This window comes from Dermacentor variabilis, chromosome 9, assembly GCF_050947875.1.
Source record: "Dermacentor variabilis isolate Ectoservices chromosome 9, ASM5094787v1, whole genome shotgun sequence".
Taxonomy (NCBI): domain Eukaryota; kingdom Metazoa; phylum Arthropoda; class Arachnida; order Ixodida; family Ixodidae; genus Dermacentor; species Dermacentor variabilis.
Window position 1 is genome coordinate 17193877 of NC_134576.1, and position 23416 is coordinate 17217292.

A 23416-nucleotide genomic window follows, 5' to 3' on the forward strand; every position below is an offset into this window, starting at 1 on the left:
CGACAGAAAGCTATCATCATCTATCGCTCATACCTCCGTAATGCAGGGGCTACAAGCACTTACCAAAGGGAAGCGAATAGTATATACATTCTCTAGAATCACGCATACAATATGGAGAACAGCATCCGTTTCAATAAAGAGCCAGCTTAAAACAAGCATCCGAATCTCGTGTATAATTGATGATAAGACACTCCTACGTCTACGTGATATGCGAAGCACGTAGCGCTCCCGGCATACGTTTCCCAGTAAAGATTACTGGCGCGTTAGCTGCCGCGGCGACGGCAGCTTGACTGTTGTATACGAAGCAGGGAGTGACGTAACTACACTTTCGTACGTGCAAGAAGAACCCGCCTAGCAACTGATTTGTGTTGTGACACGCACGTATAATGGAATAGCAGCGTGCATACGAGGCGCGGCGAATTCCTCTTCTCTCTGGCTCACATTTTGTAGGTGCACGAAGTAGAGGCGCAAGCCAAGTCGCAGGCCGTCGAAACGTAATAGCTAGGTGAAGTTCATGTGAATGTCGGACCGTGAATTTCAACCTAGGTCTCAATGGGTAACGGTTCTAGTTGTCATTTACAGCTCCACTGTCCGACAACCTTTATAGCATGGATTGGAGCCCATTTTTTATTTCTAAATAAAGCGCTGTTTGCAGAACTAAACCTGCGTGTATGTTTTCTGAATGTTTTTTTTTCGGAAGAGGTTTTGATAAGCCAGTCATGCCACCAGCGCATGCTAGGACTCGCATGTACCAATGAAACTCCTTGAACTTGTGCCCTCGCAACAAAAAAAGAACAAAAGAAAACGAAGCAACTCCCTTTCTTTCCCCTTTTTATTTCTCTACTGTATATTAGAGAAGGCGGTAGAGCGTATTCAAACGCGTTTTTAAAGCCGGGCGAGGAGATATCCGACGCGTATGCATGCATGAGGTGCCCAGGTTTAGGTGCTGCAGCGCCACCTGTACGTTTCTAGGGAAAACTGCTTCACCGCGGAGCCTTCCCACGGCCCACTACCCCTAATCTAGTAAACTATACAGGAGGTGCCTGAATGGGACAGTCATGTATGAAGATACGTTGTGGCTGCTAATGAGGCGATATGGAAAATGAGCAGGAAGCAAGGATTCGAGGATTCTAAGACCAAGGGCTGTGCCGTGATCGCGTGCGATCCCGTGCTACAGATAGTCCTTGCAATGCCTCTATATACCTAGCGTTCCACAACGTTCTCAACGACACTAAAGCTCGTCGCATTTGGTGGAGGTGATCTTTCGCCTCGTCCTGGAGCTCCGCACTCGAACCCTGCCAATAAGATCACCCTGCACTATGCCTGAACCCGCCACCTCGTCGCCTCCACCACCGGCTGCCACTGTCATCTGCGCCGCCGTCCCTCGTCAATGCGACCCACCCATCTTCAGTGGGACCGCCGAACACGACGTGGAAGACTGGCTGTCATCGTATGAACGTGTAAGTGCCCATAACACATTTAATAACCAGTCTAAGCTGAACCGCGTGTTTTCTACCTCGCCGACGTAACCAAACTTTGGTTCTTCAACCACGAATCCAAGGTTACAAGATTGTCCGCATTTAAGACTCTTTTTGCCGAAGTGTTTGATCACCCAGCTGTGCTTAAGCTGCGCGATGAACAGCGTCTATGCCAGCGCGCACAGGAGCCTGGAGAGACATTCCTCAGCTACATCTAGGACGTTCTCGTTTTGTGCAAGCGCGTAAATCCCAGCATGTAAGAGGATGACAAGATCACGCGTATCCTCAAGGGCATTGAGGACAGCACATTCCAGATGTTGCTGGCGAAAAGCACAACTAGCGTATCCGTCCTCATTAACCTCTTTCAGAGCTTTGAAGAGCTGCGCCGCCAACGTCCCATCGCCCGCCAGAACATTCAACACGCCGATTCCGTCTCGAGCATCGTGGTTTCTACCGACATGGCCAACTCGATCCTCTGGCAGCATATCAGAGATTATATTCGTGAAGAGGTGGCCAGGCGTAGGCTCTCGCTGCTGCCTCACAGCGAAGCACCTACGGTAGCTTTCCCTCCAACGCTGCAGGAAGCCATCTGGACTCAAATATCTGGAACGCTTCCTGCAGCTGCTACAACCCACCCCCAATAACGCTATGAATGTGCCGCAGTCCTAAACCGACTTTGCCACTCACCCTACGTCGCTGCCGCTCAGTTACGCAGCCGTGGTCGCATGGTCACCTGCACCGACACCTTCCTTTTCATCGCCCATGCACCCGGCTTCGTTTCCAGTTTCCCACCGTCATCACAGTTTTTTCGTCCCACCGAGATGTGGCACACTCAAGACAACCGGCCTATCTACTTCGCCTGCGGCATCGCTGGTCATGTGGCGCGCTTCTGTCACCGCCGCGCCCCAACTACGGGTACCACATTTGACACGCCCAGCAAGGCACCATAATACGCCGCCACGCTTCCGTTTTCACCGCGACGTCTTGAAACTGATCGCAGGTGGGAAACTCGGCGTTCCCCTTCCTCTCGCCGGCATTCGATTTCGCCCCTGCGTCGTCGAGCTCCCACTGAAGAGGAAAACTGACTTGTGCAGTTCCTGAGGCAAGAACTGCAAATACATCGACGTTCTCAAGACCTCAACCTTCGCCGCAAAATGTTATTACCGTTTTTGTAGAGGGACTACCCGCAGTGGCCCTAGTCAATACCGAAGCAGCCGTTTCCGTCATTCACGAGAACTTTTGCCGCAAACTATGAAAGGTCACTACAGTTCCCTCTGGCTTGGTGCTCGCCACTACCAGCTCCCAGTGAATTCGAACTTCAGCGGTATGCACGACCCGTGTCGTCATCAACGACGTTGTGTACATAATCGAGCGTTTCGTGCTACCATCGTGCTCTGATGACCTCATCCTTGGTTGGGATTTCTTGTCACGTTATCATGGTGTCATTGACTGTTCGCGTGCAGAAGTGTCGCTTTTACCACTATGCATATTACTGCTGAGCAGCTCTCATCACATTGCCGATAAACTCACTGTTTATGCCAACACAACCATACCACCTGAGCCGTCGATGGCTGTTGTCCTGTCGTCTGATGCCGCATCCTACGCCACTGTAGTTTTCACGCCTTCCGATGTGTTTGCTCAACGGAAGGGCATTGTTCTTCCGATTGCCGTGCTCGCTATAACATCTGGGTCAACTGTGATGCTGGTCACCAACTACTACCAGTACCCGATCAGCCTACTGCGTGGAGAGACCGTAGGACACTTCCAGGCGGTAGACTACGTCGACGACCTCGCTGTTACTATATACTGACTCCCTCCGTCACGTTGACGTCATCGCTTCGGTCTCCGGCTCACCACCTTCAGTGTGTTTTGACAACGCCATCGACCCTGCTCTTTCCCCTTCTCATCCCCGCCAACTTCTCGCTTTCCTTCACAGGTTTCTTTCTTATTTCGATTGTCATCAGACGTCATTGGGACGTGCCACCGGTGTACCTGACACCATCGACACCAGTTCCCACTCCCCCTTGCGACAGCTCCCGTATCGTGTCTCTGTCGAAAAGCGCCGAATCACGGAGCAAGTGGACGACATGCTCAAACGTAGAGTCATCCGTCCCTGGTGAAAGTCCTTGGTCTTCAGCTGTCGTATTGGTAAGAAAAAAAGATGGCTCCATTCGCTTTTATATCGACTACAGACATCTAAACAAGATAACGATAAAAGACGTTTATCCACTGCATCGGATCGATGACGCTCTCGACTGTTTGCAAGGCGCAGAATATTTCACTTCCTTGGATCTGCGCTCCGGGTACTGGCAAGTTCCAATGGCCGAACCTGATAGTCCGAAAACCGCATTCGTTACACCTGATAGCCTCTACGAGTTTAACATCATGCCCTTCGGGTTGTGCAACGCGCCTGCTACCTTTGAGCGTATGATCGACACCATCCTTCGCGGCCACAAACGGAAGACCTTTTTATGTTACCTCGACGACATCGTCGTCTTCTCAACCGATTTTCAGACGCACCTCGCTCGCTTGCATGAAATTCTGACCTGTCTCGCCTCTGCTGGTCTACAGCTTAACCTCAAAAAGTGCCGTTTTGCTTCAAGGAAGCTAACTATCTTGGGTCACGTTATCTCAAAAGACGGCGTCCCCTCAGACCCAGACAAGCTCAGCGCCGTTGCAGACTTCCAAAGGCACACGTTTTATTAGCTTATATTCCTATTTTCGTCGCTTCTTACACAGTTTCGCATCCGCCATGGCGCCCTTGACAAGTTTACTTTCCGCCAGTAACGGCATAGCAGCATGGTCACCTGAATGTGATGCAGCATTTCAGCAGTTGCGCCACTTGTTGACCTCACCACCGATTCTTCACCCCTACGACCCTGAAGCTCCCACGGAAGTTCATACTGACGCCAGTGGAGTTGACCTTGGCATGGTTTTAGCGCAACGGAAAGCTGGCTATGATGAATGCGTCATCGCTTATGCGAGCCGTACTCTAAAGAAAGCCAAATTAAATTACTCCGTCACAGAAAAGGAGTGCCTAGCGATTATCTGGGCACTAAGCAGGTTTCGCCCATACTTTTGCGGCCGTTCTTTCGCCGTAGTTACTGACTACCATGCACTTTGTTGGCTTTCTTCCTTGAAAGACCCGTCGGGACGCTTGGGACGTTGGGTGCTTCGCTTGCAAGAGTACGACATCCGCGTCATGTACCGCTCCGGTCGCAAGGACTCCGACGCTGATGCACTCTCTCGCTCCCCACTGACGTCTGATTTGGCGTCTTTGTCAGCTTCCTCGTCTACTCTGTCACCGTTGACCATCACTGACATGCTCACAGAGCAGCACAAGTACCCAACGCTTGTAATGTTACTTGACTACCTTGCCGAAGAGTTGAGTTGAGTTTAGTGGCACCTAAGCAGCTTAGGCTATCATGCGCCGAACACTAGGCATAGATTCTTTTTAAACAAATTGGGACACCTCAGTGATTCCTTGTCTGGGCAAGAGCCCGGAGAGTCCCAACAAATTAACTAAAGACCTCGGCCTTCTTCTCAGGGATGAGAAGGTGTGTGAGGTGTTCTGTAATATGTAGTTAAGCACTCTGCGAAGTTTTAAAGTTTTAAAGTTTTATGAGAACTCCTGCTTCTTTTATAGAGCTAAAAACACATGATACATCAACAAGCGCGTCTTTTCCTAAAATCAAAGCTGGGTGAAAAGGGATGTGTTCATTGTAAAATATGGTAAAAAACGTCTTCCTCAGTTGTTCAAGTTTTCTGCATTAAAATAGGATATGGTTTACTGTTAGTTCATCTCCACATAGTTCACATTGGGGTTTGTCTTGCTTTGTTAGAATGAAGTTGTGTTAGGTGTGTGTGTACTATGCGAAGATGGCACAGCATCACTTCTTTGAAGCGTTCCTGGTGTGTGCAAGATTTCCATTCGCCTAACACGGGTTTTAACAGGTGTAATTTGTTGTTTACTTCATTGTTCCAAGCAGAGTGCGATTTTTTTCTTAGTTTATAATGTATTAACTTCATTCAGTCGTTAGGAGGCATCTTTACTTTTGTGATTTCTTTGTGCCGGGCTTGTGCCGCGCATGCATCTTCTCTCTGATTGCCACTAATTCCGACGTGGCTTGGAACCCAGCATAATTTAATGTTCAGTGCTTGTGTGGTGGCTTTTATTAAATTATATATAATGCCTCCTATTAATGGTGTGACTGTATTTCTGGCATGAAGACCTGGAGTGCACTTAGGGATTCTGTGTATATGATACTATTTGCGAGGTTTTCGTTATTATTTTGTCTATGGCTATAGAAAGGGCGTAACATTCAGCAGTGAAAATGGATGTGCACAGCGGAAGTCTTACTGTTTCTTCCCAGTTCCCTTGTAGAACTGCGTTTCGAACATGTTCATTCGTTTTCGAACGATCAGTATAAAAGTTTGTGAAGCTGCTGTATTTTTCTTCTAGTGCAAGGAATTCCTTAATTATTTGTTGTGGCGGAGTTTGTGCTTTACGGAACTGTGTTAAAGTGAGATCGCAAGCTGTGGGAAAGATGAACCATGGGGGTAGTGGATTTTGTCTGTGGGTAACGCCAGGTAATGTCTCCACTATGCCAAGATTCCGACACATCTCTTCAAATCGCAGGAGCAGTGGTCGTGTACTTTGTGGTTTGTTGTTGAAAATTACTCGTGAAGGGCATTTTGTTACAAGGGGAGAGCAAATGTGTTTTTGTAGAGATTGTACCTTATGGATATATGCACAGTTTAGAGTGGCTCTTCTAGTTTGTAGGGGGGGTTCGTTTGTTTCTACGTAAAGGCTAGTTATAGGACACGTTCGGTATGCACCGCATGAAATGCGCCAGCCTGAGTTATGTACTGGGTCTAATTTTTGGGTACGTCGATCTTGCTGAACCATACACTATGCATCCATAATCTAAGGATGAACGTACTAAGTAACGATAAATGTGTAGAAGGCATGTTCTAACAGACCCCCAATGTATATATGACAGTACTTTGAGTATATTTAGTGACTGGAAAGCTTCCTTTTTGAGAGTGGTTATGTGTGGTAGGAATGTGAGCTTTTTATCGAAAATTACACCTAGAAATTTTTGTTCATTCCTTACTGGAAGTACGGTTTCATTTAGGTGTAGGGTGGGGTCAACCTGTAGGCCCCTTTTGAGTGAGAAGAGGACAGCAACTGTTTTTGGGGTGAAATTTTAAAACCATTTTTGTCTGCCAAGATCGCGAGTTTATTCAATGTAAGTTGTATCTGTCACTCGCATGTTGGTAACCTGGAGGATGTGCATGCTATTTGAAAGGTCATCGACATATACAGTATACATAATGGGTCTAGGAATGATTTTTGCTATGGAGGTCATTTTTACTATGAAAAGTGTCGTACTTAAAATACAACCCTGCGGCACTCCATTCTCCTGGACGAATTTCTTCGAAAGGGTTGCACCCAGGCGCACATGAAATGAACGGTCGGACATGAAATCTTTCAGGCAGTTCAGCATCCTGCCACGAATACCAAGTTCTGCTAGGTCGCGGAGAATGCCAAACCTCCAGGTGGTATTGTAAGCCTTATCGATATCGAAAAACACTGCTAAACAGTGTTGCTTGTGTACGAATGCTTCTCGGACTGTATTTTCTAGGCGGATGAGATGATGAGTTGTTGAACACGCTTTTTTAAATCCACACTGGTGGATGTCAAGGAGTTCACGTGATTCAAGAGTGAACATCAGCCTCATGTTCAGGATACTTTCAAATGATTTTGCGAGACAACTTGTCAGAGCTATAGGCCTGTAACTGCCAGGACTGGTTGGTGGCTTTGCAGGCTTCAGAAACGGTACAATCACGGCTTTTTTCCAAGCCTCCGGTATTTTCCCCGATACCCATGTTTTGTTGAAGAATTGTAAAAGTGCGTTCACAGCAGCGTCTGAGAGGAGAGCCAGCATTTCATAATGTATTTCATCAGGGCCGGGTGCCTTCTGTTTACCTGCGGACAGTACTTTTTGGATTTCGTGAAATGTGATTAATGCATTATAGGACTCATTTGTACAGCCACTTGTAGGAAGTTTTTGTTTTTCGGTTGTATGTTTGTGCATCAGGAACGATTGAGTATAGTGTGAGGAACTTGAAAAATTTGAAAAATGTTCTCCTACTACGTCTGCCTGTTCCTCTATACTTGTTTGTGAGCCACGAGCTGTTAAAAACAGGATTGTGAAAGGGGTGAAGCTGCTATTTATTTATGGACTTGTTCCTACATTTTTATGGATGTGGTTGAGCTGTTAATAGATGATATGTAGTTCTTCCAGGAAGTATTCTCAGCATCTCGACGGATGCGGCGTGCGTTGGCTTTCGCCTTTTTAAAATTTACAAGATTTTCATGGGTTGGGTATCTACGGAAGATGCCCCAGGCTTTGTTTTGTTTCTTTTTTGCTTCCTTACATTCTTGTGTGTACCAATTTTTTTTATTATGTTGAACCACTCCCGAGAACTGAGGAATAGCTAACCGCGCGGCATTAATAATACAGGTTGTGAACAATTTGTTTTGATCATCGACGTTTAGATTACTTGTGAAAACTTTTTGAGGCTGGCCTGTTCTTGAAATAGTGCCCAGTTTGCTAAGTGTAGCTTCAAACGACGGGCTTTGCTTTGGATGATTTGTGGTGGGGATGATAACTTAATTTTTACAGGAAGGTGACCGCTTCCGTAAGGGTTGGCAACAACATCCCATTTAAAATCTGTAAAAAGTGATGGAGAACTAAACGATAAAACTAAGCAGCTCACTTTTCCTGAGCCAGGAGAGCAATATGTGTGCTTTCCTGTCTTGAGCAGGCAGACATTATTTGATAAAATAAAATCTTCTATGTTACGGCCTCTAGTGTCTGTTTGGTCAATCCCCCAAAAAGATGAGTGTGCATTAAAATCCCCTACTACTAAACATGGCTCTGGTAGTTGTTTAAAAAGTGCTTCTAAATCACGAAGTGTAATATTTAGATGTGGTTCCAGATACTCAGTACATATTGTAATGGCTTTAAAATCAAGGACGGTCACTGCTGCAGCTTCATATTTCGTTTGAAGCCTGATTTCATGAGTAGCAGCACCATTTTCACTATTATCGCGACACCTCCAGAGAGCCTACTCGCTTGCTCTCTATCACAACGAAATACTTTGTAGTTTTTTTTTAAATGTTCTTATGTTGTGGTCCTAGGTTAGTCTCTTGTAAATATAAAGCCACAGGAGAAAATGAGTTTAGGATATCTTTTATGTCGCTGTAGTTTTCAATAAGTCCACGACAATTCCAATGTACCAGGAACGCCATGCTTAATTATATTGTAGGGGTGTGGCTATAAACAATTAGGTTCCTTGTGTTTGAGGACCCGTTATTGGGGTTCTTTCTTTTTTCTTTTCTTCAAGTGAGTTGTGCCTCTGCAGTTGCGGGGGCGGACTGGAATTGTTTCCATGGCCTCTCCTGAGGTATTGGAGCTCCGCGACACCGCGGGTGTGCGTGTTTCAGGCCTCTCCCGTTGAGGAGAAACCTTGCGGGCAGCCGACTTGAGGGCCGGCGGGCTCTGTTTAGTAGGTGGCAGGACAGCTTGTGTTGTCTCTGCCTGGGGCGTGGGGGCTCTGCCGGAGGCCCGGTAACCGTGGCCTCAGCAGTGGCCGAAGGTTGGTGTGGCGCTACGCCCCATCGCACCACATCGGCGAAGTTGCTTCTTCCATTGACGGAGAATGTGTTTGTTAACACGATACGCCTTCTTGCTTCCTTGAATGAAAGGTTTTCTTTGGTTTTCAACGTGATGATTTCTTTTTCTTTTTTCCAGGACGGACACGCCCTGGAGTACGCGGCATGTTCTCCCTCACAGTTTATGCAATGCGCTGCACCGTCAGAGTTTTCAGAAGTGTGTTCTTTAGAAGGACATTTTGCGCAAGTTTTGCGGCCCCGGCAGCTCTCTGAACCATGGCCAAACCTCCGACAATTGAAGCATCTGCGGGAGTTGGGAATGTAGGGCCTTACAGGTATTTTCAAGTAGCCGACTTCTATTTCTTCAGGAAGTGTGTTGCTGTTGAACCTGAGGATCAGGTGTTTCGTGTTGATTTCTTTGTTGTCCTTCCGGTTATTGATCCGGTGAACGTCTGTGACATCTTGGTAGGTGAGCCGTTCAAGCATTTCTTGTTCTGTTAGGTGTACGAAGTCGATTTCTGATATTACACCGCGGACAGTGTTGAGGGATCGGTGGGATGTATTGGAGACAGGGGTGTCCCCAACGGACGCGAGGTTTGACAGTTTTGTGTGTTGCACATTGTCTCGAAGTTCGAGCAGCAAATCGCCTCTAGACATTTTTGAAAGCTTGTAGCCGGGGCCGAGGGCTTCTGTCAAGGACTTGGATACTGTGAATGGGGACAAGATTCTTGCAGGCTTTTCTTGTACTTGGCTATGAACTACGTGGTATTTTGGGAAGGTAACTTTTCTTTTCTAGAAAAATTCACTTGCTTCGGTCCGCCCTCTTTTATAAGAGGGGCGATCATTTTGGGCGAAAGGAGGAGCCATAGAAAAAATTGTATTGTTCAGCCACTGTGCCAGCCTCCCACCATGGAGCCCAGCGAGGGGACGCGACAGGAACATGCGAACAAGTCTTGCACACGCCAGCTGTACATCGAGAATATAACCTAATACGACATAACCAAGGTTGGCTATTCACACAAGGTTAACCCTTGCTGCCAGGAAGCTCGGAAGTAATAAGGAAATGAGAACGAGACAGGAAAGATGGAAAGTGAGAAAAAGACGAAGGTTGGAGGGAGAGAGAGACAGGAAAAGGCAACTACCGATTTCCCCCGGGTGGGTCAGCCCGGGGGTGCCGTCTACGTGAACCCGAGGCCAAAGGGGTGTGTTGCCGCCACCGAGGGGCCTTAAAGGTCCGAACACCCGGCATTGGCTCAACCCCCAGGATCCCCTTTTCTCCAGACACGGCTAAGCCGCGCACGGTTAGACGCGGGAGAGTCCAACCCTCGTGTGCTCGGGTACGTGGTGTCGCAACACACCAAACGCCTGCTGACGCAGACGCTCCTGCGGGGCCTTGCCGTAGAAGACAAGTTCTTGATGAGCTGCTAGCCCTGCTTCGCTCTGGTTTTTTCGGTTAAATGTGTGCGTACCGACGCCCCCGGGGAGGGTACGATATCAAAAGCAATGACGGACGTTCCGCCTCCTCTGCCGCCAAGGTTCGGGGCTGGCCTCCAAGCTCCAAGTCGGTCTGCTGCGCTCGACCACCTCAACGCGACTCTGCCAAGGTCATCGAGCTGCTCAGACATCGAGGGCATGGATTCTGACGGCGGATATACCGAGGTCACAAATCGTCGGTTGAAGAGGAGATTTCGTAGGACATCAAGCGTGAGTGAGCTTAACTACAATAAGCCGCCCACACAGCAAGCGTGCACAATCGCCTACATCCCCGTCACTGCAACAGGCAACCTCAATTCCCTCAATAGGCAAACTCTCACTGCCTATCTCGAGAAGCTGGCTCCAGGGCAAATCAGAGAGTTCCGAATTAATCCCAGAAGAAATATACTTACTGTTGATGTGACTACACGAACCATCCTCGACACTTTGAAAGCTGTAACTGAGCTACGAAATATACTTGTCCGTTGATTCGTCGTACATGGAGGCAGCACCACCACCAGTGTTATCTACGATGTCGATACAGATATTGTTAATGACGATCTCCCAACGCTAATCTCCTCAACTCCCCATATCACAGACATACACCGTTTTGGACGGTCGAGGTACATAAAACTCATTTTTGAGGGAGAGACCATACCAACACATGTAAAAGTGGGTTATGTGCGACATCCTCTCCATCCATACATCCCTAGGCCCTTGCAGTGCCGTAAATGCCAGAAAATCGGGCATGTAAGTGCTGTGTGCGTGAACAAGATGACGTGTCCGTGCTGTGGTGGTGATCACGATGAGTTAACGTGTGCTGGCTCTGACTTGAAGTGCACTAACTGCGATGGGCTGCACGAGGCCACGTCGAAGGACTGTCCAAAATTAAAGACTGAAATGTCCGCGCTAAGGAAAATGGTACGAGATCGATCTACACACAGAGAAGCGGCTACCAAGGTCTACCGCCGCCAGAGGCGCTCACGTAATCGCAGAAGGAAATCATCATCGACAACAGGACAACCTGTACTCCAGGAAAAGTCGTCGCACGCTCCTGCTAGTCAAACGTCAGAGCCACTTTTAACCACGTCTACTCTTCTGAACACCAAGGACACTACTATATGGCCTTCCCTGCTATCTCGGAGTACAGAAGTGCAGCCGGGACGCCAGCGTGAACATGAACCTTCATCGTCGGATGGGAAAATCAAGGCAATGCTTGCACAGTTGATTCGTTCCTTGCGAATGCTGTTCATCGGAGTTAAGACGCCTGTTGCCAAGGCTGCGTTGCAAATTCTCGACGCACTAGAACCAGTGCTTGCTGCTGTATAAAAGCTAGTAAACGCCATGGCATCATCAACTTCAAGGTTGTCACTACAGGAAAGGATAAGCGGTTCCGTAATATTCCAGTGGAACGCACGAGGTCTACGGGGTCGCCCGGGGGATTTTAAACAAAGAGTGCTCAAGCATCGGTTTCCAGTTATTGTAATATGCGAGCCGAATATGACATCGCCATTTAGACTCTCTGGATATGAACAATTCGCGTCTGGGACAAGTGGAAATACTAGCAAAGTTTTACTATGTGTGCGATGTGACCTCACGTATTCGCTAAACCAAGTTCCGGTGCGTAACAGCAACGAGTATGTCTCATAACACTGAAGCTAAAGCGCCGGATAATCTCGGTCATCGGTGGCTATGTTCCACCAAGGGGAAGATTTGACTCTGGACACCGGAAACTTGTTCTTGACTCTCACCAACGACCTCATATTATTGTAGGCGATTTCAACGCGCACCACCATCTTTGGGGTAGTAGGATCACAAATCTTCGAGGAAGACAACTTCTTAACTTCACAAGCAGCAATGATCTTGACATCCTGAACGATGGCTCACCAACATTTCTTCGTGGCACAACATACAGCAGCTGTCTCAACTTAGCTATCGATTCACGATGCCTTTCGTCTTCTGCTGCCTGGTGCACAGATGCTGAAACGTATGACAGTGATCACCTACCTACTTATGTACAATTGAGATGGTTTACAAGACTTCCAAGTTCTCATACGCGACGCATTGACTAGTATACTTTTCAGAACAAGCTAGAAGAATCCTGCGACTGTGTCATTTCACCGAAAGAGATTGAAGAGCGCATTAGAGCAGCAATGCACGCAACAACACGCATCATCCAAACATCAAATTCAAGAACATCCGTTGACGTTATATATGAAGAGCTGCGGGCAGGCCGATGCCGCGCCGAGAGGAAATACAGGCGAACTAAATTGATATCAGACTTGAGGACGGCACGTCGTGTGCAAAAGAAAATTTAAAGATACTTAGACAAGCTCGAGAGACAACGTTGGAGGTCCTTTTGCACCAGTCTGGACCCAATAAAACCGTTGTGCACAATATGGCCTGCTGTACGAGCACTACCATCTCCTCTACAACAGCTACGTCCCTTCCGAGCTTTGGCTATCATCCAGACGCGCAGTGAGAAGGAAATCGCGGAAGATCTCTGCATACACCTCTCTGTATCTACAACATCGGTAGCTCCAGTGCTCAGGTGTGCTCCTCCAACAATGGACGATCGTCTCGACCTCCCATTCACGCTGCAAGAGCTATGTGCAGCGATTTCCTCTTCAAGACGCTCAAGTGCGTCTGGTTCTGATGGCATTACCTATTCTACATTGCGCCATCTAGGCCCTCGAGCGACTGAAGAGCTCCTGGCTTTTTACAATCTCTCTTGGTCCGCGGGAACTGTGCCTGCACACGAGAAGACAAGCGAAATCGCAGCATAAATGAAACCAGGCAAGACACCCCATACTATGCTTTCCTACAGACCTGTGGCACTTGCCAGTTGCATAGGTGAAACCATGGAACGCATGGTTTTCACGCGCCTGGAGGGGTTTTTGGAGTAGCGTAATATATATCCAGACGCAATGACAGGTTTCCGAAAGGGGTGGTCGTCAATCGACAGCGCCATTGACCTAGTAACAACTGCTGAACATCAGAAACGCCGCTGCCTTTTCGATATCAAGGGTGCTTTTGACAACGTTCTACATGATACAATTTTAAATGCCCTAGAAGAATGTAGCGTCGGGGGACGTATGCATCAATGGATAGCCAGCTATCTTCAAGAGAGAACGATATTTATGACAACTCCAGACGGTGAAACAAAGAACCACCCCGTCTATCGTCTGGCTAGGTGGAAGGGGCAGAGGCTTAATCGCAGGCTGCGTAAACAGATTACCGAGCTGAATGTGTTGGGAGTGCCAATGTGCACCAGCACCGACCGACTTCTCCAGCTGGGAATTCATAATACCTTGAATGAGATATCTGAGGCTCAGGAGAGGACGCAGATGGTGTGTCTCTCTACGACTAGCACGGGTCGGCATATTCTGAGAGAAGATTTCGCAGCTTCATGTCGGTATTCCCGTGAAGATCCGTAATCGGTATCACGTCAAGCCTGTTCCCAGGAACATGCATCCGGAGCGAAATGTTGGTAGAAGAAAGGCCAGGGGAGCTTGCTTACTGAGACTCATTCGGGATGAGAATCAGAAGGTTGGCTTCGTCGATGCTTCTTTTTATGAGGAGAGAAAGGTGTTTACCATAGTTGTCGTGGACAATGAGGGCAGTCTCGTTAACGCTGCTACCGTTCGGACTGATAGGCCAGAGGTCGCGGAGCAAGCGGCTGTTGCGCTCGCCGTGGTTGACAGGCGCAGGCCTTTTGTATATAGCGATTCAAAGTCGGCCGTTAGGGCCTTTGAGAAGGGCTCGGTGGCTAAGGTTGCTTTTAAAATCATGCAGACATGTGAGATCTCTCAACACTACTTATGTCGGTTCCCTGCTCACCTTGGGATGATCGAGAAAGCCCCTCCGAATCTCAATGAGTCCGCTCATGAGGCAGCGCGAGATCTTACCCTCCGCTCTGCCCCGCGCAACGGCGTGGCGGTACTCCCCGAGAACAGAGATTCCCCTTCCACATACAATGAAATCACGAAGTATTACCTTCTTAATCGCAGGGTTTACAATGTGCCGCATCCTAAACTAAACAGGGCTCAGGCACTTCATTACGCTTACTACAGACTGGTACTTGTCCTTGCCCACGGAGACTCAACATGTTTTATCCAGAGACGTATGCAGAGCCCTATTGCCAAGATTGTGGTGCTTTAGCCACGCTCGAACATATGCTCTGGTCTTGCGAAAGAATTGAAGACTTGGCGATCAAGGATGCGTCCAGGTGGGAGGCTTCACTTCGCAGCCCGGACCTGGATGAACATTCTGGGCTGTCCAGCAGGCTCACAACGTGGTCGTGAGGCTTGGCCTTCCGGTCCCGACGTGGGAGCGGCCCGCTTAGTGATTAATTATCACTACTTGCAGGACCGAATAAAGTTTTCCTTCCTTCCTTCCTTCTATCGTGGAGTGCCTCAAGCAGGTGTATTGAGCCCAACCTTATATAATATCGTTCTCATTGAACACGCAGGCACAGTCTTGGTCTCTGTGTACGCAGATGACATCTGTATATGGACCACGAGCATAACGCGCTTGCAAGTGCAAACGAAGCGGCAGCGCGCGGTGTCAATAACGTCGACATACCTAAACAGTCGCGGACTGTAGCTCTCACCGGAAAAACGGGCAACCATGGCATTTACACGGAAGTCAATGGCCTGCTACCCCGTTATGATTGATGGGAAGAATATACCTTCAGTAACCAACTACAAGTTTCTCAGAGTCATCATCGACCGTGACTTATCTTGCTCGAAGCACCTCTCTGGATTAAGAAAAAAGCTGGACAGCTTTACTCAGATAATTCGACATATGTCTGAAAAATCATGGAGGCCATCCAAGTCATCTCTTCTGCAGCTCTACCAGGCACTTTTTGTTGGCTACTTCCGCTACAGTGCACCTGTACTTTCTCGGGTTAGTACAACTGCTGTACGCGCACTTGAAAGTGCTACGGCTCGCGCACTGAGAATTTGCCTACGACTTTTAGTAAAGCAATGAAGGGGGCTAGTTGGTGAACGTTCATGGTTATATGCGCTCAGTTTTACAAACACGATATTAAGGAAGGACAGGACGTGGACGGACGAAGCGCAATAGAGGCGTCTTGCCGTTCTTTCGGTAGGGGCGACGTTTCCGAGTAGACCAGCCAACACAGGTGAAGACAGACCGTTGTTCAGGGCGTACGTGAGAGTGCGAGTTCTGTGCCTGGCCTTCGCAATGTTGTCGACGAAATATAAAGTACGTGGGAGCGGAGGAAGGTTAGGGATGTAGAAGCCCGATGTACTCGAAATAACATTTAGTAAAGCAATGAAGGGGGCTAGTTGGTGAACGTTCATGGTTATATGCGCTCAGTTTTACAAACACGATATTAAGGAAGGACAGGACGTGGACGGACAAAGCGCTTCGTCCGTCCACGTCCTGTCCTTCCTTAATATCGTGTTTGTAAAACTGAGCGCATATAACCATGAACATGAATTGCCTACGACTACTACGATGTGCGTCTACTTGGGGCACTATTGCAGAGGCACGTGCGTGCCCAGCCAAAGCCACCTAGAAAAAAATGTAAGGCCTCCGCACGCCGGTGTGACGTCACGCTAGTCGGATGGGCCGGACAGTCGACGCCGTCGGCGTCTCCGCGCCTAGGTTCGTTGCGCTTGCAGTGTGTCTCTTTGCGCGTCGCGGATACTATGGCATGAAAATTAGTGCTGTCCTAAAAGTGACAGCAACCTATAAATTCAGATGCTTCGTTTCCAAAGCAAGCCACGTATAGCTGACGCGAAAAACAAGGGGGAGCCGCTGGTTCACCGCAGTCAACACCACCATAGAAAGCAGCATTCTTTCATACCTTCCTTAGATTACTTTATTAGCAACATTTTTGTTTTTTGCGTGTGTCGCAACACGACCTGCCTTATTGTGCTTGTGATGTTTGGTCGGGGCTAAGACAAGCAAACTGCATGCTGCTTATCACTCAACTTTAGACAGAACGAAAGAAAGAGGAAAACTGCATATTGAAGAAACAGAATATACTTTATTCACAAATGATAAGAACTGCATTCAGAAACAAACATTTTAAATATTCCATATACAATTATCATTCTCACTCTTGCATTGCTTAAAACAGTCCTCGCTAGACACACGAATATCGAGGTTAATTTTATTGTGAAAATTTTATCATTATAGGGTCAAGCACAACTAATTCTCAAATAGAATAAGCTTCCGTCTTCGTTGTACCATTTCTTATGGTTATTTTATTTCTACCCGCCTTGTTTGCAGGCCTTATTGGTCTTCATAAAATACTGAGATAATGGTGAAAAGTTAGTAAAAAACGAGAGGCCTACTCTCAGTCCTAAAGGAAAACATGCAATTAATGGATTGCGGTAGCATAGAGAGTTCGAATCATAAACAGGTAGCACAATACACTCAACATTTGAATTGGCCAAAATGCAGGGTTTAAATTTTGATAATGTAGGCAAACAAGTCCTAGCTACGCCACAGGTTTCTTTTTACAAGGGTTCTGTCAACACAAACATACGTAGATGTTCAACAAAACAGAGCTTCATGAATAAAAAATAAATAATGAGAAACATCTCAGGCCTTCAAGGTCTGCAATTTTCGGTCGTTCTTGGCGTTGCGTAATTTGTCGTTTTCTGTGCGGCACAAGTTGTTCAGCAGTGTATTCGCTGCAGCACTTACAACATGCCCCATTACCTCCTGTGCAGGATGACCAAATTCACACACATCGGCATCCTCAAAGTCATGAAGGGTAGCGAATACAAGGCCGACAAGAGTATATTTCTGCCTAGGAAGGCTGAAAAATCCTACGGCATATTCTGGTGTCCTGAGCTTGTCGAATATAATTTCAGTAAAGAGTACAGCATTAACTACAACTGCTCGTGGAAACTTCAGGCCACCCCTTGTCATCTTCGTGATTAATGCATTCTCAGGGTCATCTAGATCGACGTCTTGCATCACAAGGCTTTCACTGCAAGATGCGCATGTCAGCTTTTTTAGAGCTGCATGGGCACAATAGCCCGCAACATAGGTTAGTGCCGGTAGCCTTGACGTTTTTCTCTCAATGTCGGAGTCGGTCACAGTGACTTGAAACTGGCCGTTTCCTGAATGTACACTTGTCTCCAACGTGTTCGCGCTCGGTGGTAGTAGAATGTCCAAATTTGGCAGGTCCAGAACCTTCTGCAAACACAATTTGTTTTCAGATTCATATATCTGCCTTATAGAAACGTGGTAATTGGCACCAGACAATTGCCGGTACTTTCCAAAGCGATCCTCTAAGCTATCAGTTTGAAATTTGCCCAAAAGAACATACTCGAAATGAAGCTCTTTGAGACAGTATATGGCAAGTTCGTGCAAGGCATGGGTAGTGTGGCTGAAAGCTATGTGTGTTTCACGTGTCAAGCGGCCATTGTCATGTTCGAGGCTTCTCCAGTGATCAAGCCATTGAACTATTCTCTCTAAGAATTCTAGTTGAGGACATGGCGATGAAACTATTGGACCTTGCAATTGATCTCGCAACCGCTGTCCCTTTCTTGGCGTCTTGACGTTAACAATGTTCCACCAAGTCAAAATAGTGTCAACAAATATGAGAGGTTTCCTTTGCATGCTGGAACGTTGCAACACTGAGAGCAGCAACAGTGGATGAGTTAAAAATTTTTAAGGCCAGTTTAACGTTCTGCCGTTCAATATTTGAGGTGTTCAGTGCCTTCAAAGTGAGCGTTGGTGCTAGCTTCAAAAGCTCATGCTTTTCAGCTTCGTGCAGCTGACATAATACCTTGAAAGATGCTGTAAGTATCTTTGGTTCAGCCTCATCACTCTTCGGTTCAGGAAAGTACATGCATTGGCCAATGTTTCTTTGATTCAGCCAGTCATTTCTTACACACTTTAGTATGGGAACTGGGTCCACCACAAAAAACAGGGGTTGTGATGGGTCAGCAGGATGCTGGTAAACAATCCTGACACTTGCCGGCTTAGCGAAGTAGGACATGGTTTTTCTGTTTATGGAGTTATTGTCCGAGATCACTGCGATTATTCTAAAACCAGATGCCTCTAGATCAAGAAGAATCTTCCGAAGGAAGTCGTGCAGCGCCTTAGCATCGATTTGTGCCACAGGAAGGATGTGTACAACATCCTTGTTTGAAGAAAGCAGGCTCTGTATCATAAAGACGTGAGCAGTTTTTGCTGCACTCGATGAATTTACCGCAGCACCAGTAACCAACCCAGCCTTGTAATCAAAAAATGATTGAAGGTGAATCTCATCAATCATTAACGTTACAGTCTTTTCATGCTCTTTATATGTGCTTACAATACGCTTTGCATAGGAAAGAAAGCTACATTCTTGCTGCTCCGTTTCAGGGCGTACATCGTACGATGAACACAGTCTTCTGATCGTATCAGGATGCGGCATCTTAAGCTTCATCGAACTTCTCAGGAATCTATATGCATGAGGTGAAATTGTGAACAAAAGGCTAGCGAAAACCAATAAATCGGGGGGATATCGGCCAGCATCATTCAAAACGAGATCAACCTGACTCTTCAAGAATTTAAGCACTTCCAAATGCCATTCTTGCAACTCGCATGCGAAATGTTTTCCACTTACTCCCTCTAGCAATGTCGAAACCAATGTCAGTAGATGACGGGCCTTTTCAGAACGCTCAGTGCTGATTTCCTTACGTGTCTGTTCGATCATGTGTAACACACTTTTCAAATCTCTCAAGTCGCACAGCCTTTCAGGAACTAAAACATCACCACACTTCCTCACACTCGTTTCACCAAAAAATACTTCGACGCGCAGGTCTGTGGACACGATCACGGAAGTACGGACTGCAGGAGCAGATTGAAGTGACAAGTCCGAAAAGAAAACCTTGGAGCCCTTGTTCAAAACTGTCCAGAAGTCCGAACACTGAAAGCTTGGCAAGGCCTTCAGCAAGTCCGCAAAGCTACCAACCAGATTTTTGGCCTCCTCTTCTGCTTGGGTTTGCTGAGAAAGCATTATTGCTTTTTGCAAATATGTGGCTTCCAAGCGCGCTCTTTTGGCAGCCGGCGCTTCTCGAACGCACACTTGCGGACGCGATAAATAGGCAGGGCAACTGGGAAACAAGCTCGGAACTGCAGTTTTCTTCAGACGGATGTTTTTCATGGCAACTTCGACCACTTTTCCTGTCTTTACGTCCGTGTAAGATGTCGTCTTCAAGTAATCCGATGGCAAGAAAGGCTTTTCCCAGAGCTGAAATAAAAAAAACAAGCCGTTACAGGTATGAAGCTCGACGAAAATGTTGAATTTACAAGCGCGTCGACAGGTGCAGAGACCCATCTATCGTGCACGCGTGCACGAATGCATTGCGCACTATGCTGACGAAACCTATTCGTCTGGAAACCCAGAATAACAATAGAGAGAAGAAATACTTACCACTTTGTACTTCGTTGGCGAGAAGTCCTTCCGAGGAGCTGCTCTCGTCCATGCTTCCCGGGTGGCTCGGTCAGATGGGAACTTGTGCACTCGGACACTTTGTCCTCCGTCATAATTGGACTTGCAGTCTGGTGCGCAACGACAGCCAGGCATCGTTACGCTTCCGTGTACGACGAACCACGCACAATCAAAGAAAAGCAATCGCGTTTACGGTGCCCCACCAAAGCCACCAAGCAAATGCTCCACGCGTTGCCGCTCTAGCGTTGCAGCCATGGAGAAAATTTGTTTTCAGAGCGCACGCCGCGTTCTAGAAACGCAGCGCTCCCCCATCCACCGCTACCATCCGACTCTGGTGACGTATTGACAGGGGAGAGGAGGTGATGCGGTGGCCGTACATTTTTTTCTAGGTGGCTTTGGCCCAGCTCGAGTTTATCTGCAACATGAGCCATTGCGAGTGCATCTAAGGCTACTGACTAGACACAGGAATCATCCACTCACGAACGTCACAAGCGTACGGCCTGTGTCCGCCTACTCACAAGCCGTGTTGTCGCAGCAAGATTTATTGCTGTCGGACTTCCAACTGTATGACATACCTGAAGTTCCACTCTGGACGATGGCAAAGCCAACGGTGAGACTCTCAATCCCTGGAATAACAAAGAAGTCGAAGATGCCGCTTGCTGGGCTCAAGCATTTCGCGCTATCATACATTGCTTACATGTATGGATATTACGAACATGTTTTTACAGATGGTTCTGTGACACAGACCTCCTCCGCGGCGGCCTACACGGTGCCAGGAAAGGGGAGCGCACAACGGTTCAAGATAGGTCACAGGACGTCGTCTACAGCAGCTGAGTTGACCGGAGTTCGAGAAGCAGCTCGCTGCATACTGCAACAGAGTCTCGAGAAGTGGACAGTGTTCTGTAACTCAAAACCAGCACGGCAACTCATCAGCAATTATATGAGTGACAGAACCGCATATGAGCAAAACGTGAACAAGGTGAATGCAGGAGCCAACGTTTCGACAAGTGGACTTGTCTTCTTCAAAGCTTAATTGTTTCAACCGCATATATTCATCTGGTTTATGACATCACGTCTCTGCTTCCTGAGGCGTCTCATTCCGGGCATACCATTGTGCTGCAGCGATTCCTGGCCATTGTGGAATAGCTGGAAACGAACACGCTGACGCAGAAGCAAAAAAGGCCCACACTGACGGAACTATTATAAAAATTCATTTTTCTTGGTATGACATTAACGCCTTGCTCGATACCTCGCTTAAAGCTCTACGACGCGACATTGGGACAACCCCGAACATCGACAAGAGCGCCTCCACAGACTTGACGCTGGATTACAATTCCGGCTTCCACTTCGGTTGAGGAGAAGCCAGGAAACACTCATTCATCGATTACGGCTAGGTGTGACATACACCAACCGATAGCTTCACAAGATTGGACAAACACGGGACCCTGAATGTAGCATCTGTCACACTCTCGAGACAATAGCTCACGTACTTTACGTGTGCCCTCAATATGCGGCCGAACGACGAACACTCAAAACTACAGTTGACAGCTTGGACTCCCGCCCCTTTTCAGAAGAAAAGCTTTTGGGCGCGTGGAGGACTGTTCACTGTGGCCAACGTGCCATAAAATCACTTTTGAACTTTGTAAGTGAGAGTGGTTTAGACGATCGCCTCTAGAAGCTGTGAGACGTGCGGTTAGTGCGAAATGTGTTTGCGCAATAACTTTTTGTGACAAGATTACTTTTTGTATGCACAAGATTGCTCTTACGTGTATTTCGTCTACAGTGCGCATCCGCATATAGGACAACGTGTATATAGTATCTCATTGTACCATAACATAATCACCCGCCACCTACCTTTTCCTGTATTTCCCACTTCCCCTTTCCCTAGTGAGTAGTAGCAGGCTAAAGGCGCTCTCTCCAGGCCGACCTCTCCTCCTTTCTCTTCATTAAAATCTACTCCACCTCCTTGCCGCTCCTTTTGACGTCCCTTCGACACGAGCACTGCTTCACCAAGCAACCCATTTTTCCGTGCCAGACAACATTCTATATCGCCGCAACTACGTGCCCGACGGTCTGAAATGGCTCCTTGCTATACCTAGTCATATGCGCTCTCACATCTGCGCGTCTTTCCACGCTGATCCCCTAAGCGCTCATGCCGATGTCCTAAAAACTTACACAAGATTGCGTCAGCGCTATTATTGGCGAAGCATGTACAAAATTGTGCAAAAGTGCATTTAGGCTTGTACTACATGCCAACAAGACAAGACACCTACCCAGCGTTCCATAGGACAGTTGCAGCCGCTACCGTGCCCGTCTCGTCCGTTCGACCGCGTCCGCATCGACCTCTACGACCCGCTTCCATTCATTGGATGTGGAAATGCGTGGAATATTGCCAGCGTAGATCACCTTACTCGCTACGCTGAGACTGCAGCTGTGCCGGCAGTGACCCCCCGTGACGTTGGTTTTTTTCATACTTCGTATGTTTGTTCTTCGCCACGGTGCTCCACGAGAACCAGTGAGTGATAGGGGCTGTGTGTTCCTGTCGGAGGGCATCCAAGCCCTCCTCGCCGAGTGCAGGATCATCATCATGATCCGCAGCCTGGTTACGCCCATTGCAGAACAAAGGCCTCTCCCATACTTCTCCAACTACCCTGGTCATGTACTAATTGTGACCATGTTGTTCCTGCAAACATCTTAACCTCATCCACCCACCTAACTTTCTGCCGGCCCCTGCTACGCTTCCCTTCCCTTGGAATCCAGTCCGTAACCCTTAATGACCATCGGTTATCTTCCCTCCTCATTACATGCCCTGCCCATGCCCATTTCTTTTTCTTGATTTCAACTAAGATGTGATTAACTCGCGTTTTTTCCCTCACCCAATCGGCTCTTTTCTTATCGCTCAACGTTACACCCATAATTCTTCTTTCCATAGCTCGTTGCGTCGTCCTCTTTAAGTGCAGGCCCTATACACTTTCTTCTTTAGGAAGAATGGCAACCTGTTGTTAATGATTTGAGAATGCCTGCCCAAACGCACCCTAGCCCATTCTTACTCATCTGATTATTTCAGTGCCATGATCCGGATTCGCGGTCACTACCTGCCCTAAGTAGATGTATTCCCTTACCACTTCCAGTGCCTCGCTTCCTATCGTAAACTGCTGTTCTCTTATGAGACTGTTAAACATCACTTTAGTTTTCTGCAGACTAATTTTTAGACCCACCCTTCTGCTTTGCCTCTCCAGGTCAGTGAGTACGCATGGCAATTGGTCCCCTGAGTTACTAAGCAAGGCAATATCATCAGCGAATCGCAAGCTACAAATGATTTCTCCATTAACTCTTATCCCCAATTCTTCC

General features: G+C 47.5%; 1 protein-coding gene across 1 annotated transcript in view; it reads left to right on the top strand.

Moving 5' to 3' along the window:
- The window catches only part of LOC142558262 (ATP-binding cassette sub-family C member 3-like), a 215525-nt gene that overhangs the window by 39730 nt on the left and 152379 nt on the right, over positions 1–23416 (top strand). Inside the window, exon 4 of the mRNA XM_075670419.1 lies at positions 1847–1997. Coding sequence (XP_075526534.1) covers positions 1847–1997 — 151 coding nt within the window. The remainder of the gene's footprint in view (positions 1–1846; positions 1998–23416) is intronic.